Source organism: Cephus cinctus, unplaced genomic scaffold (genome assembly GCF_000341935.2).
Source record: "Cephus cinctus unplaced genomic scaffold, Ccin1 Ccin1_scaffold0412, whole genome shotgun sequence".
NCBI classification, from domain to species: domain Eukaryota; kingdom Metazoa; phylum Arthropoda; class Insecta; order Hymenoptera; family Cephidae; genus Cephus; species Cephus cinctus.
Genome location: NW_014333095.1, coordinates 93,874 through 107,652, shown reverse-complemented (window position 1 = coordinate 107,652; position 13,779 = coordinate 93,874). Strand labels below are relative to the sequence as shown.

The 13,779-nt window shown below is 43.0% G+C and overlaps 1 protein-coding gene across 10 annotated transcripts in view; it reads right to left on the bottom strand.

Moving 5' to 3' along the window:
* Positions 1-171: 171 nt before the first annotated feature.
* LOC107267563 (AT-rich interactive domain-containing protein 2) overlaps positions 172-13,779 on the bottom strand; it is a 33,932-nt gene continuing 20,324 nt past the window's right edge. For 3 of the 10 annotated variants that reach the window (XM_025084890.1, XM_015739448.2, XM_025084896.1), the window contains 13 exons: positions 12,785-13,245; positions 12,192-12,706; positions 11,712-12,100; positions 11,291-11,510; positions 10,811-11,189; positions 9,444-9,746; positions 8,378-8,590; positions 6,452-8,274; positions 6,184-6,343; positions 5,931-6,089; positions 5,232-5,309; positions 3,959-4,050; positions 172-3,824 (listed from right to left, as the gene is read on the bottom strand). In XM_025084890.1, the coding sequence (XP_024940658.1) occupies positions 3,704-3,824; positions 3,959-4,050; positions 5,232-5,309; positions 5,931-6,089; positions 6,184-6,343; positions 6,452-8,274; positions 8,378-8,590; positions 9,444-9,746; positions 10,811-11,189; positions 11,291-11,510; positions 11,712-12,100; positions 12,192-12,706; positions 12,785-13,245 (4,913 nt within the window). In that variant the 3' untranslated portion in view covers positions 172-3,703. The remainder of the gene's footprint in view (positions 3,825-3,958; positions 4,051-5,231; positions 5,310-5,930; positions 6,090-6,183; positions 6,344-6,451; positions 8,275-8,377; positions 8,591-9,443; positions 9,747-10,810; positions 11,190-11,290; positions 11,511-11,711; positions 12,101-12,191; positions 12,707-12,784; positions 13,246-13,779) is intronic. The other 7 variants (XM_025084893.1, XM_025084894.1, XM_025084891.1 and 4 more) reach the window with 7 other exon arrangements.

The following is a 13,779-nucleotide window of genomic DNA, read 5'->3' as shown; positions in this document are numbered from 1 at the left end:
TGTGGATTTATACCAAAGAAATTAAGACCATTTCTCTTATCCTTGCTCCCTAAACGCCTAGACATTTTCTTTAGCTCCCGCAAGAAAAATAAAACAACAGTCCAAGGTCTGGCGTTAATTAGATTCATCGACCGGAGCTCAAAAAAATCAAGACAAAGCACATGAAAAATATATGATATAATTGTTATATTAAAGTTGCTTGTTTTTTCTTTCTTTTTTTTTTCTTCTTCTGATCGTATTATACGTATGCCTAGTGTGAACAATGTGACAAGTGATGACAATGAGGCGATGACTGGAGTGTGCACGATCGCTCGATTTCAAAAGAGTCTTTTTTTTGTTTCATCGACAGTATATCAATTTTCTTTTTCTTTTTGATCGGTTTACACTCTAAAGCGTGTTATCATTATCTCTCTCTCACTCACACGTCACGCTGACGTTAGAATGATAAACCATTCGCTGGCATTCATTCCGCTATCGATTGATTTTAAAAAATTCTTTCTCTCCCACGTCCTCTTCTCTTTCTATATTCTTCCTTTAGTCATTTATTACATCACCGCGTCGTTCCTTTACAGAGCTCTTTATTTAATCCTCTCATGATCGTACCAAACGTTGAACATTTAAACTAAGTAATTACAAATAATAAAAATAAAAAGCCTCTTGCAAGATTTTCGTCCTCCTAAACGGTTTCAGCTATTAAACTTCTTTTTTTTTTTTTTAAATATATATATACACATATATACGTGTACGTCGTATAACGGTACCTTGTATACATGTAAATATATATATATATAAATATTAAAATACATAATAGAGGCTCGCACGGGGTCAATTATTATTATACTTTTATGTCCTTAGTTATTCTTAATCGGCTGCTCGTTAATACTGACCCAGCCTTATTAAATTTTCGCATCGTCACGATTTAAATAATTACAAAAATCCGTTTTCCTTGCAACTTCTACGTTTTGTCATAATCTATTATAATACAGAAAACTTTAGTTCAGCTTGTTGTGTGTGTAATGCGTGTGTGTAATTCGTGTGTGTAAACGTTTATCTCTAGACGTATTTATAAGTGTACGATAACTCGTGTCCAATTTTTTTTTACTTTTTCATTCACCCTCAATGACGTTTAAACCTAACGAAATTTCTCCAGAAAAATTTACACTTCCGTTTTGCATGTAACATTGTGAGTGAAATACAGGCATTATTTACAAGTATTTATAATTAATTAATAATGATAATTATATATATATATATATATATAATCTTAACGTCGTGATTGGCTTACCGTTCGCCTCGGGATTCGTCTCTGTTAATTAATAATAAACGTAAATGCAACCTGACAGTTCCCACCTAATTAACAGGACGTCGGACATAATTAAAATGAATATAACGAAAATCATTCTCTCACTGTCTTTCATTCTATATTTCATATACCTATTTTCTTTCCATCTCTCTCCCGCAGTGAACATACGAATTTACGAAGGATCAGGAGCTTGACATAAATGGCATCGTGCTTCCGTTTCCTTGTGCCACCCTCAGGAATATTCAATTACACAAAATTGACCCGGATCTATTATAACTAATTACTGTTACTAACAATTCTACCAGCATGACGCATCGATCCACCAATAAGGTCGCAGTAATTCATGCAAAGGCGCGAAGACAAAATTTTATGGAAATAATTATGACTGCCATTCGATAATTCGACATTGAAAATGCACCTTATTGCCAATCGATTCCAATCAATGATGAATTCGGTTGAATAATTGATTTGGGCAAATCGTACAATGTAAGCGCGATGATTTTTACGCAGCGGAGAAGAACCCAAGGAGATTTTAGGAAAAGTGTATCGGGAAGTGAATGACAGAATGAAAATCGGGTAAACGAAGGAGGACAAATTGGTTTTAGATTCCCGTAGGCGAGACAGCGCAGGTCCTTGTTCACTTTAAAAAGAAAGAAGAAACGTGAAAAGAAAATTAGCTACGAGTTCAGCGCGATAAATTCGAGGTCAGCGTTGACAACAGGAACGTCGATGACCAGGGCGTATTTTTTGTTCGTTGCTTAATTTTCGTACGAAACTCGAGAAAACGGCATCATCGATCATAGAAAATATATACGCGTGGATGGAGGATATGTCGAGATTCTCGAGATTTCTCTATCGACTGTCACTACAGCATCCGCATTTGATCCTTTCAATTCATGGAATATTAAGGTCACTCTTGTTACACGACCTCAAAGCCAATGGGGGGTCTACGTCGAGGAGTCATTGCTTAATTTGCGAGACGCGGAGCAGTATCTCTGTGTAAAACTTTTTGATAGGTTTGTACATAAATTCCTGCTGGAAGTGTAAGTGTGTGTGTGTGTGTGTGTGGACATATGTGAATTTCTGTAAAATATTATCCCAACCCACCCAACCCAGCCCACCTCGTCGATCTTAAAGAAAAGGCGTACCGCTATTCGATAGGACATCTTATGCACGATATAATCAGCTTTGAAAATTCGCGCTAAAGTTAGGCATTGCATGGAGCTTCCGGTACGATTTTCAAATACTTTTCTTAAGACAGAAGTTTAATTCGCCCGCCACTAATTCGTCCGTGTACATGGTGCGTGCAGTCGTGTGTGGTGCCTCGTGTGACAGTACGTGTCTCGATATCCTTAGTAACTTTTGACATTATGAATAAATCAATAATGAACCAAAGAGAGACAATAATATAGCCATGTAATTGCAATATGCAATTAATAAGCGACAAATTATAGATTCCTAAGAAATACATTCGATAAAAAGTTTCTTTACGATCTAGATTCGTGGTGACTTATGGAAAAAAGAAAAAGAAAAAAAAAAAACAAAAAAAGAAAAGAAAAGAAACATAGTTCGTACAATGATGACAGTAGTAATAATATTAATAATTAATAATAATGATTACAATTAACTATAACGTCCATAAAGTATTTTTTCCTCGTAGTTCAAGCCCACTGCTCCATCTTCTCCTTCGTTCTACATCACCTCCAAACTCTGCACCTCCGATCATTTTGTTTGTTTGTTTGTACACGTTTACTAAAAACATTTCTTTCGCTTCTTGATTGAGAAAATAAATATTAATATTAAATCTGAAATATTATCTCGTTCGTTATCACTGTTCTGGATCACTTCAGCTACAATCTTTGTTTTCACGTCACTAGGTTTCAGTTAATCGTTTTATTACTTTATCTCTAAATTGGCAATGGTGTTTGCCCAGTAAGTTTATAGGCCTCTTTATTATTATTTTTATACGGAACATTGCTGCGTCTTCCTGTTTACTCCACGACTTCCGTCCCGTGTACAGAAATTTTACCAGGAGTATCCACATGTACACACACAGCACACACACACACACACACGACAGCCGTGTGCACGCGCAGGTACACAAATTTCACCCTCATTATTCCTCTTCCTGTTTCCTTGCAGTTCTTCACTGTTCTTCGCTCATTGTCCATCCAACGCGCCTCTTTACATCGTCGTTCTCGCATACTTTGTGTCTGAAATTCATCCAGAGTCGACGACGACCGATGCAAACGACACGACGGCTCCATTGCGGACTCATCGTCATCATCTTCTTTTGCAACTACCAGCCTCACACTTTTGCACTAGAATTCGTAATGTCCAAGTTGATCGCTGCTCGCAAGTTTAAAAAGCTTGTTTTCCTTAGAGGCCAGGTTCAAGAGGTCACCTGTGACTGCTGTTGCTCTGATCATTCATATCGTACAGGACCTGAGCGATTGTTCTGGACGATTCGACATTACTTAATGCCACACCAGCCAGATGAGGCTCGTACGCCCTTAGATGCCTAAGGAGGAAAATAAAGTGTAAGATAATGCAAATAAATAGCGAAAAAGAGCATAGAGTCTTTTTATCTTTTACCTATTATTCCTTTCTTTTTGCTTTATGCCTTTAAACAAACTTCTCAAGCAGAAAACTCACCTTCTACCGTGTGCGGAGTATATGACTAGGTTTCTGAGAATAAGAGCTGCCGTCAGGCGAATACTTTTGGTCACCGGACCTTCGTTGTCATCCTGTAAAAGAAAAATAATTATCTTTATCGACAAATACAAAAGCCGTCTTTTATGAGACTGAAAACAAATATAGCAAAAACAAGAAAAAAATTAAACAACACTTGCAAATTCTCGTCACGTCCCAACGTTGTGTACTTCGACAAGGATTGCTTTGCCATATCAATAAGAGTCTTGTCGAAGCATTATTTTTTTCCTTTTAATTCTAATATACTACTTTAAGCTTTTGTTCAACTTCTTGATATGCGATTTTGCATCGTGCCCCAATAATGTTATCATACGCTTATTTTAGTATGGAAAAAATATTATAAAGACACGAGAACGACAAAAATTACGTGCAAAACGCTTTTCTCTTTGAAGAGTCCGAATTTCATCGATCGACGTAAACATTCATTTTTTTCTTCCACGATGCCGACAGATTGTGACAAAGTTTAATGCAAAATTAGTTACATCAGGTACATGCCAAATGGTAACGCGATGAGAGTACGCTGTCAACTTACTACAGAAATCACGTTTATATGAACAAGACAAATGAAATTGCGAAAAAAAAAAGTATAAGCAGACAACAATACGTAACATATTCTTCCTTTCAAATACTGCTATACTTAATGTTCATTCTAGATGAATTGAGGCCACATTTCAGCTTCTAATTCTACACGTCCAATCTTATAAATAAAAGCATTAGGAACGGGTACTGCACGTCGTACCAAGTATCTATGCCATAAATTATTATCTATTTCGTTGCTCTCTTTGTTATCTTATGATATTACTAATAAAATGTATTACAGCTCCTATAAAGGTACATGAGAAGCGAGCCCATCGACATAGGTCGTGTAGAATTAATTAAAATAAAATTTAAAAAAAATCGCAACGACACTTGTGGCCTTTGGGCCGACGCGTGTGACACCTCAGACTTAAGGAAACAAACACAAATGTATGTTACAGCAAAGACTAGCTACAAAATGGAGACAACAATAAAATGAAAGAGCCATGCTGGGGTAACTGAGTATTAAACAATTAAGAGAGGAAGACAATAAACATGGTGCGAGGACAGGGAAGATAAAGCAGAGACAAAAAAAAAAAAAAAGAGAGGAGAAAAGAAAAACGAGGCGGCAGCGCAGCGCACAGGGGCTGTGGCTGTGATGTCGTGACTTCCTTTTGGATTGTTCTGAACTCGTGTTTACCTGTTCTGGCGGAGGATTTTGCCCAGGTCTGGGGGAAGAAGAGCTTGAGGTGGCTGCAGCGGGCTTGGTTGGCCTCTGCTGCTCGCCAAGGAGAACAAGAAATTCGGTTAAGTTCACAGTAAAGACGCAGTAAAGGGTGTTTGTTTTTTTGTTTCTTTGTTTAAAGACACACAGAGAGTCTCAGGATGTCTAAAGGAGTTCCCTCGGGTGTTCAGTGTCGTTTTCGTATCACGAGCTTATAACAAAATCTTATTGTCTACACTCCTCAGATTGGTACACCTGACAGCAAGCCGTAGAAACGAGGTAGCGATCAAAAGTTCACAGTCGTATAAATAAATGAGATCATTTAGAAAGAAATGAGTAAATAACGTAATTTCTCTTTTATCAATCATCGATTGATCCTTTTAAACGCTACAACGTCACACTCGCATCCTCATTTATATGAATATTGTTATTGCTTCTTTTCCTTGCTGTCGCGATAACCTCCAGACATTTGCTACACGGTCGTCGCTTTAGAAACAGTCCAGAAGCATCTGATCAAGATCGTTACGACCGACGTGACGTTAAATAGTCGCGTGAGAATTTCTATGAAGAGGATCGCGGATAAAGTCGTAGCTACGTGTGCAGCAGGTGGATTAATTAGTATCGTAAAGAGTCCTGAATAAAAATGCCGAAGATCGAAAGACTTCGAGGGCTTACCATTAGTTCCTTAGGATTGACAAATTCCAAGGCATGCCTTTTTATAGCATGGAATGCTGCATTAGGCGCGTAACCCGGATGATGTGGCGTCGGAGGAGTCGACGTCGAGATCTCCGTCTTTCCGGTGACCGTCAGCTGCTTCCTCCTTACAGACATAATCTACACGGCAAGCACAGAACGTCACGACATTAATCGGCCTGTAGATACGGAGGAGAAACAGTAAGTGAGAAATAAATAAAAAATCAGTCCTTACCTCGGAATTACAGTGCCTATCGTAAAGATGAGTCATCAAAGAAAACCTGCGTCTCTTGAGACCGTCGCAACTGGCCCACAAGCACAAGATCTCTTCGCCACCGGTAGGACAGTGAACCTCGCACACGTGGAGGTAAACTTCGTGAGCGGTTTTGAATTGCCTTTAACATGAAAAAAAAAAAAGTTAGACATACGTTTAGCACTGTCCTAGGTCATTATTCATCTTGTGTTAATAATTCACTACCGGGGACTGAGAATTGATGAATTACCTGAGACATCCACGCCACTCGCACAAGAATGCATTAGGGTCGATTTTAATGGTGATCGTCTTGGACTCGGCTGTCTGTTGACTCGTAGAAGGCTTAGATTCCAGCTCCATGGACGTCGACGAGTTCACTGTCTTCATGACCTTGATAGGTTGTTGCTTGATGTTGAGCCCATGCGTAGAAGCTGCCTGATGAGGGGTGGTAGGTCTGGTGGGCGGAGGTGTGGATGCAGGCGTAGGCGTAACCACCCTGGATGGTACACTGGTAGTGATGGAACTCTGCTGCGCCATCGCAGGGATGGTGACTGTCATCGCATTTGGATTGGTTTGTGCTACCGAACTATTCACTATAATGGAAGTCTGTGGTATCGTCGCCGAGGTCGGTACCAATGGCGGCGGTATGTTTCCCAGGGCGGGACTCTGTAGAATGGGTCGTTGGACTTGCGTCACTACGACCTGTTGACCCTGGGGCGTGACGGCGACCATCTTCTGGGGGCTGGGTTGTGCGGCTGATTGTGGCTGTAGAATGATAATGGTCTTTGCACCAGTTCCCTGTTGTTGGGTCGTTTGAGCTACAAGCACCGTCTGTGCTTGTCCTTGCACCAGCGCTGTCTGCGGCTGAGCAAGAACGTAATTCTGTCCGGGTACGCCACCGGATACGACGTATTGCAATTGTCCCCCGGCACTTTGCTGGAGTAATACCTGCGGTTGCGGTTGTGGTTGTCTACCCTTCACTGGCGCCGTTGGAATGATTACTTGGTTGTTTGGTTGCAGGGTCTGTTGTACTACTATCTGCCTTGGGGCTGCCACTATTAGCTGCTGTTGGTGCTGATGTTGATGCTGTGGCTGGTGATGTTGATGCTGCTGATGGTGTTGTTGCTGTTGCTGCTCTACTTGAGCAATGAACGTAGGTGGTTCCTCCTTTGTTACCGCCGGAGGTTCCTCCTTACTAACAGCGACCTGCTCATCAAGATCCGTTTCATCTTCTATGCAGTCTGCTGCAAGGGCAGCGTACAGGTTCGCGGCTGTTGAGGAAACGGTAGCCTTCTCGCTATCCTTATCGTCATCCTGATCCTCGGATTTCAAACTGGATACCGTGGACTCGACCGTGGTTGAATCCACGGCGGGATCCGGCGACGTCGTGCCGTTCGAATACTTTGGCTTCTTGGCATCGACCTCGTCAGATTCACTGGCTGTCCTCTTCATACCCCTCGGAGCCTCTATCAACGTATCCTCGGACACTTCAGTCTGCCTCACGCTGTTCTCCTCCATCTCGGATTTAATCTTCATTTCTGTTGGCGATTCCTTCAGCACCTTTTCAATATGATTCTCCACCAGATCCATGCCCTTCTCGTTCACAGAGTTCTTACCCAGCACGCCGTTCATTATCGGTTCTTTGTCTACTTTCTTCTCAAGAAGATCAGCAAGCATCATACTCTGAACCGGTTTCTCCTTGGAGCTCAAACTCGACGAGTCCTTTGACGAACCGTCGTCCTGTGCGTCGATGTCCAAATTACTCGGTGCACCATTCAAGAGAATCCCTTCGAAACTGGTCAGTGAATTCTCCTCCTCGGCACCGACACCAGAACAATCTCTACTCCCACCGATACCACTGCTAGACGCTAGGGAATTGTTCGTAGAGTCCGAATCCTCAGCGATTGGCGTACAAACCGTCCGTTGATTTATTTTATTTCCCGCACTTAACGGCGCCAACGGTGGCGGCCGGCAAACCTTTATCGTCGAGGACGTGTGATTCCCCGTGGAATTAGACATTACCGTTGTGGATGTCACCGTTTGATTCATATTTTCATTATCATTTACTTCAGTCTGAAACAAAGAATTAGCAGCATTATAATATGAGAGTAGCCGTTGTCTCCTTCAGAAGCATCAACCAGGCAACAACTGTTGTATTAATTATTTGGACGTTTACCTTGTCACAATTGTTAGTCACGATGACCTTAGCTCCGTTGAGCCTTTGTATCTTTTTGGCAGGAGTAGGTGCTATAGCTGGCTTATGCTTTGAATTAACAGGAGGGCCTCTAGGGTTTGTCGCTGTGGCAGGTGTCGCTGCAGGCGCAGCAGGCTGAATTACTCCAGTCAACTGTTGCTGAAGTAGCCTTTGCTGTTGTTGGCGTTGAGCAACCTTTATCAAAGTAAAAGACTGTAGGTGAGAAAGAGCGCGCAAAGTGCTACAATAAAATGTCTAAGAAATGATTGCTTCCAAAAAATGGGACACCTTATGGAATAAATGTTAGCTACTCTCCAAAAAAGAAATTCAATGCTGCAAAATCTCGTTCTCTTCTTAAAGTTCAACAGTAAAACCTTGTGTCTAATGTACGTCGAATATATTTCATTGTTAGGACCTCATCGAGACTTGTACTGGGTTTTCGTTAATTCTCAAATAACACATGCTGCTGTTAGTATCGATCACACTGTTATCAGTGCCCGTATTAAAGTCATGTCAAATATAGAATCAGACCACTCTGTTAAGCTACATAATGACTCCTCACGCTCATTGTTTTGGCGAATAACGAAAAGGAATTTTGGATTATGACAGGAGGGTAACGGATGGGTATCTAGGATAATTCGGAGATGAAACATACAAAAACAAAAAGGAAAACAAAAGAACTCTCGACACGAGGACAAACACTACTACGTAATAAGCCCAACTACAAAAAATAATATTTAGCTGTAGAAATAATAAAAAATTCTCATCATCTCGTGTGCAATGTGTGTGTATCCTAAACGAGTCTTGCGATTCTTCATCCTGCGAATCTCTGTCACGTTCAGAGAGACGCCGTTAAGAAGTTTTGTATAAAAATTTGTAAAATCAATTAAAAAAAAAATAAATAAATAAATGAACTGTCATGCCAATTATTTTTTTTTTCCCCAATGGAACTATACTATCACAATCTTCGCTTATGGCAAAAAATGGCTCTAGATCCATCGCATAATACACTCTGACATTTCTTCTTGTTATTGTACAACAACGATACCTGGTTGCTGGTTATTAGCTGGTTGGCACTGATGCTGGATGCGATGCTAGCGGTAGTGTTTGTTACGCAGGCAGTAGGGGCAGACACACAAGTCGCAGCGGCGCTGGGCATGCAGTCGCCGCTGACCGTTACCTTGGTAGCCAGGAGGCTTTTAATAATGGAACTGGAAGTAGTGCCACATCGAGTATCCTCCTTGGTCACTACCTGGACTTGCTGAGGTTGTTGCTGCTGTAGTTGCGGTTGCTGGCCCTGAGAACCACTGGCCAGCAGCGCTTGGCTCAGGTGGGGGTGCGACACTGACACCTGATCCACACCAATCACAAACAATGCTCAAGAGGACTCTAGCGATAGGGGTGTACACGATACACTAATAATACTAGAGAGACGCCATTACCAGCCCTAAAGAAGGGACTTTAGCTTACAAGGATATCCACAGTTGAAGCCTCGACGAATGGGGAGCTCAAAAATTATTAAGTATACAAAAAAGAAATGAACGAAGCGCTCCTGGTGGTGAAAGATACGTACGAAGAAATAAAGAATTCGTCGAGGAATCAAAGATGAATTCAAGACTTTTATTACCAAGAAGCACGAAGAGAGGACCATAGTAAAGAGCTGAGAAGAATTTTCATTTGTCAGGTCTCTTGCGAAAACTCTATGTTAATGACCAATGACACACTGGTACAGTGAACACTTTAACCATAGCCCAACACCGGAAATTAAAATCAGATTACACGTTGAGGCACACAGTTGTCTTACCCGAGTGGCATTCAAAAAGAAAAAAAAAAAGATCAATATTCACCTCAATTTCGTTCAGGTAGGCTTTGTTACAGTGACGCCATTAAATTACACGACCCCTCTCTAGTTTACCAGATATAAGGCAGATACGAATCATCTAAATTCTACCGACAGATAGGACCGCGAGTAGAAGCTGATTCGATTACCAAAGTAGCAGCGAGTTACTGATTTACGTAAAAACGATGTTATTCGAGTACAAGGGTAGAGGGAAGAGAGAGAAGGTGAGCAAGGGAGAAGCGCAACGGAAACGTGAGTAGTACCGAGATTTGAAATAGTTTTAGTTCAAAGAAGAATGAAGTATTTAAAAAAATGTATCTAAAGATCCGTAGACAAATCGCGATTACGTCAAGGTCCCTAATAGCTGATCAAGATGTTCGTGATCCCATGTAATATCCCTAACATGCACGTCACCGTTATATTATTGTGTCCCGTGGTATATTGTATCGTTGCACGCGTTATTGTTAGGAGAAGCCTGGATTATTTGAAAATGTCACCACGAGAGGCTACGGCCATGTTTCAAGAGAAGTAAGGATATTGATAAACGTTGTAGAGATCTAAGGACTCGGACCCACCTGACTTTTAGTGTCAACCTTGGTGACTGGATTCTGGGGTTGATTTGGAGTGGAGGACGGTTTCGGTGGGGCAGACAACTGGGCCTTCAGGATGGGAGATGCAGGGGCTGGGGTCCTTTGAGCGACGGATGCAGGATTTTCTAGGGCCGTGCTATCGGGGGCGGGACTTATGGTCTTGACTGTACGCTGTTGTACGGGAAGCACCTTTACTGGAGTTGTGTTGATTGTCGAGATCGATGTTGTGTTTACGCCAATTGCAGTTTGCCCGGGATAAGTCACTGGTGAGGGTGTCGCGCGAACACGGATACCTTCGTAGTATTGGCTCCCCGACGTTTCGCCCTTTATTGGATTAGGTCCGACGGTACCGCCAAAGACAGATCTGAGAATAGAAATGAAATATAAATAACATTGTAAATCAAAGTTTAATGTACAATACGACGTTTTCAGGTAGAGCTACGAACGTAGAGGATTCTCCGTTACCTGACACATCTTGGAAAGTGAAGTGGCGCTATCACGCCCCTTCTGCCAATCTTAGTACAGCAACCCAGATACTTCTTGTACAATTCCTCCTGCTCGATCCGTACACCAGGTGCAAGTTCAAAGGTAGCCCTCAGCCATCCCAGAGCGAACTGTTCATTCTCTTGAATGATCTGCTGATGCGCGTGCTGCTGCTGAATCGAGTTAGCCGTTTCCACAGCTTCTGAAGAGACAGATAAAAAGAAAAATCCGACTGACTAAGTTTGTAGCAATGAACAATGAATAGATCAGGGTCGAACAGCTGAGCAATAGGTAAATGCAAGATTCACGCTGAAAAATGTTCTCTCAGCCAACACTTGATGCTTGCGCAGATAGTTTCTACGTCTATGATTGATTCAAGGGTCAATATGAATAAAAGTCTTACTGTGCGTCGTAGACTTGGCCACTGTCGCAGCTGGTGTCGTCGGTCTGGAGGGAGACGGACTGACTGGCGCTGGCGATGCTGTCACGGTCGTCGGGGCGCTTGATACCGACACGGCGACAGACGCGACTGGCGCGGCAGGAGCAGAGACCGCGACGCTCTGTACATGCGTCGCCGGTGTTGCCACGGTGGACACCGTCTCGACGACTCGCATCAGGATACAAGCCTTTGGTCCGTAACTCTGTGCTTCCACCGTAACCAGGGCGACCAGCGTGTCGATTGCTCCGCGTACCCGCGCGACGCTCGTGCACGGTCTCTCGCCCAATGATGTTAGAGCGTACAGACACTCAAGAGTGTATACCAGAAGGGCTATGTCGCTCAGAGCCAAAAACCTTGATAAACAGACAAGAACAAGAGTTGTAAGGTCTCAATTTACTCAAGTAGAAACGCAACTGGGTACGCAGTAGTCAGGACGGTACTTACCTGCATATGATCTCGTACACACTGTCATCCAGACCAAACGTAACGATCTCCTCGTTGCTGTCCTGCTGGCTAACCTTGTTAAGCACCTCCAGACAGGAAATAACGATAAACCTGTCCTGGGAGTCGATTCCTTTCGCCACGCACGACAGCACCACGTCGGTTATCCTTTCACCAGCCTCCTTCAAGATAATCTCGCTCGCCACGTTACCGAGCAGGTCGAAACCGAGCTGATGCAAATTGCTCCACCTGGACCTCACGCACAGCAGTACGAATCTCAGAAAGCACCTATTCCTACCCAGGACCACCGCGTTCTCCGGCGTGAAACTTAGATTTCGCAAAATAGACGCTATCTGAAGTACACGTTGACCGTATGGATCCTGGGTGCCCAAAGTTCGACCCACGCAGAAGAGTTCCCTGTCCTCGTCCTCGAACTTTATCGAGCTTAGCTTCTGATCCTTTTCACTCTCGTCTTGCTGAGAGCCGTCTTCCTCCAGTCTTGAACAGTCTATCGATACCTGAGGAACAAAGTAATTATGTTTAAACACTTGAGAGTACGACAGGTTCTCAATGTGTAATATAAAAAATCATCTAACCCCATCGACGTCCATAGGAGCAACATCAGGATCCTGTAAGCCGTTGGCCTTACTCTGTTTCTCCTTTTCCAACGTTTTTCTCCTGGAGAAGGTGTGCGGCGCAGTGTGCGCTTTCCTCATGAAGCTCCTCTCGTCCGTGAGATCTATGACGTCCTGAGAGTCGAGAACGTCCGACCAAAATGAGTTAATCGAGTAATTCCTGACTCGCGAGTAGACCTCTATGAAGAGCTGTCGCGTCCCGGGCGAGTCGAAGACACCGGCGTGCGCTAAAAGTATATTTACAAGCCGGGGATATTTGTCGAGTCTAAGGGTGTGCTTGCCCTCGTTCGACAGCAGGGTGCACACGTTGATCGCAAAGTCTTGCTCGTTGGGTAGAGGCGACAGGAGCGACAGCGCAAGCTTGTCGTAATTCGACGGCTTGTACAGATCAGCCGAGAGACCATTGTAATCCCGAAGAGATTCTGAAACAAACAATTGTCAGACTTTAGCGGCGACTTCGTTTACTATTACCAGATAATTCATCCTCGTCCCTCGGATCGTAATATACGTGTCACGCGCAACAAGGCCCAGCCGCGCCGAATGTACAAATTCCAAAGTGACGTCACGAAAGAACAAAAACATTATCGCACAATTATTCGCTGAAAAAGTTGGTCTTTTTTTTTCTTCTTTCTAATCAATAATCATCCAACGATCGTTACGTAATAAATAACAGGACAATTACACGATTAACAATAAGTAGAATGACATTGGTTTTCAAATAGACCCTGGTCTAATCGTACGTAGCGATACGTGAACAGTCAAGAGGCCGATACGCCAGGCCCAAAGTCGCCCCCCCCCCTCCCCCCCGGTAACGAACTATCTGGTCGGGCAGGGACGCGACGTCGGTTTCCTTGGGATGTCGAAAGACGTACGCAACGACGGCAAGAGCAACGACGGCGCATCGTCGTTGAGGCAGGTCACGGTCCGCTTGACGTAAGGAGAAGAATCGAGCGAGG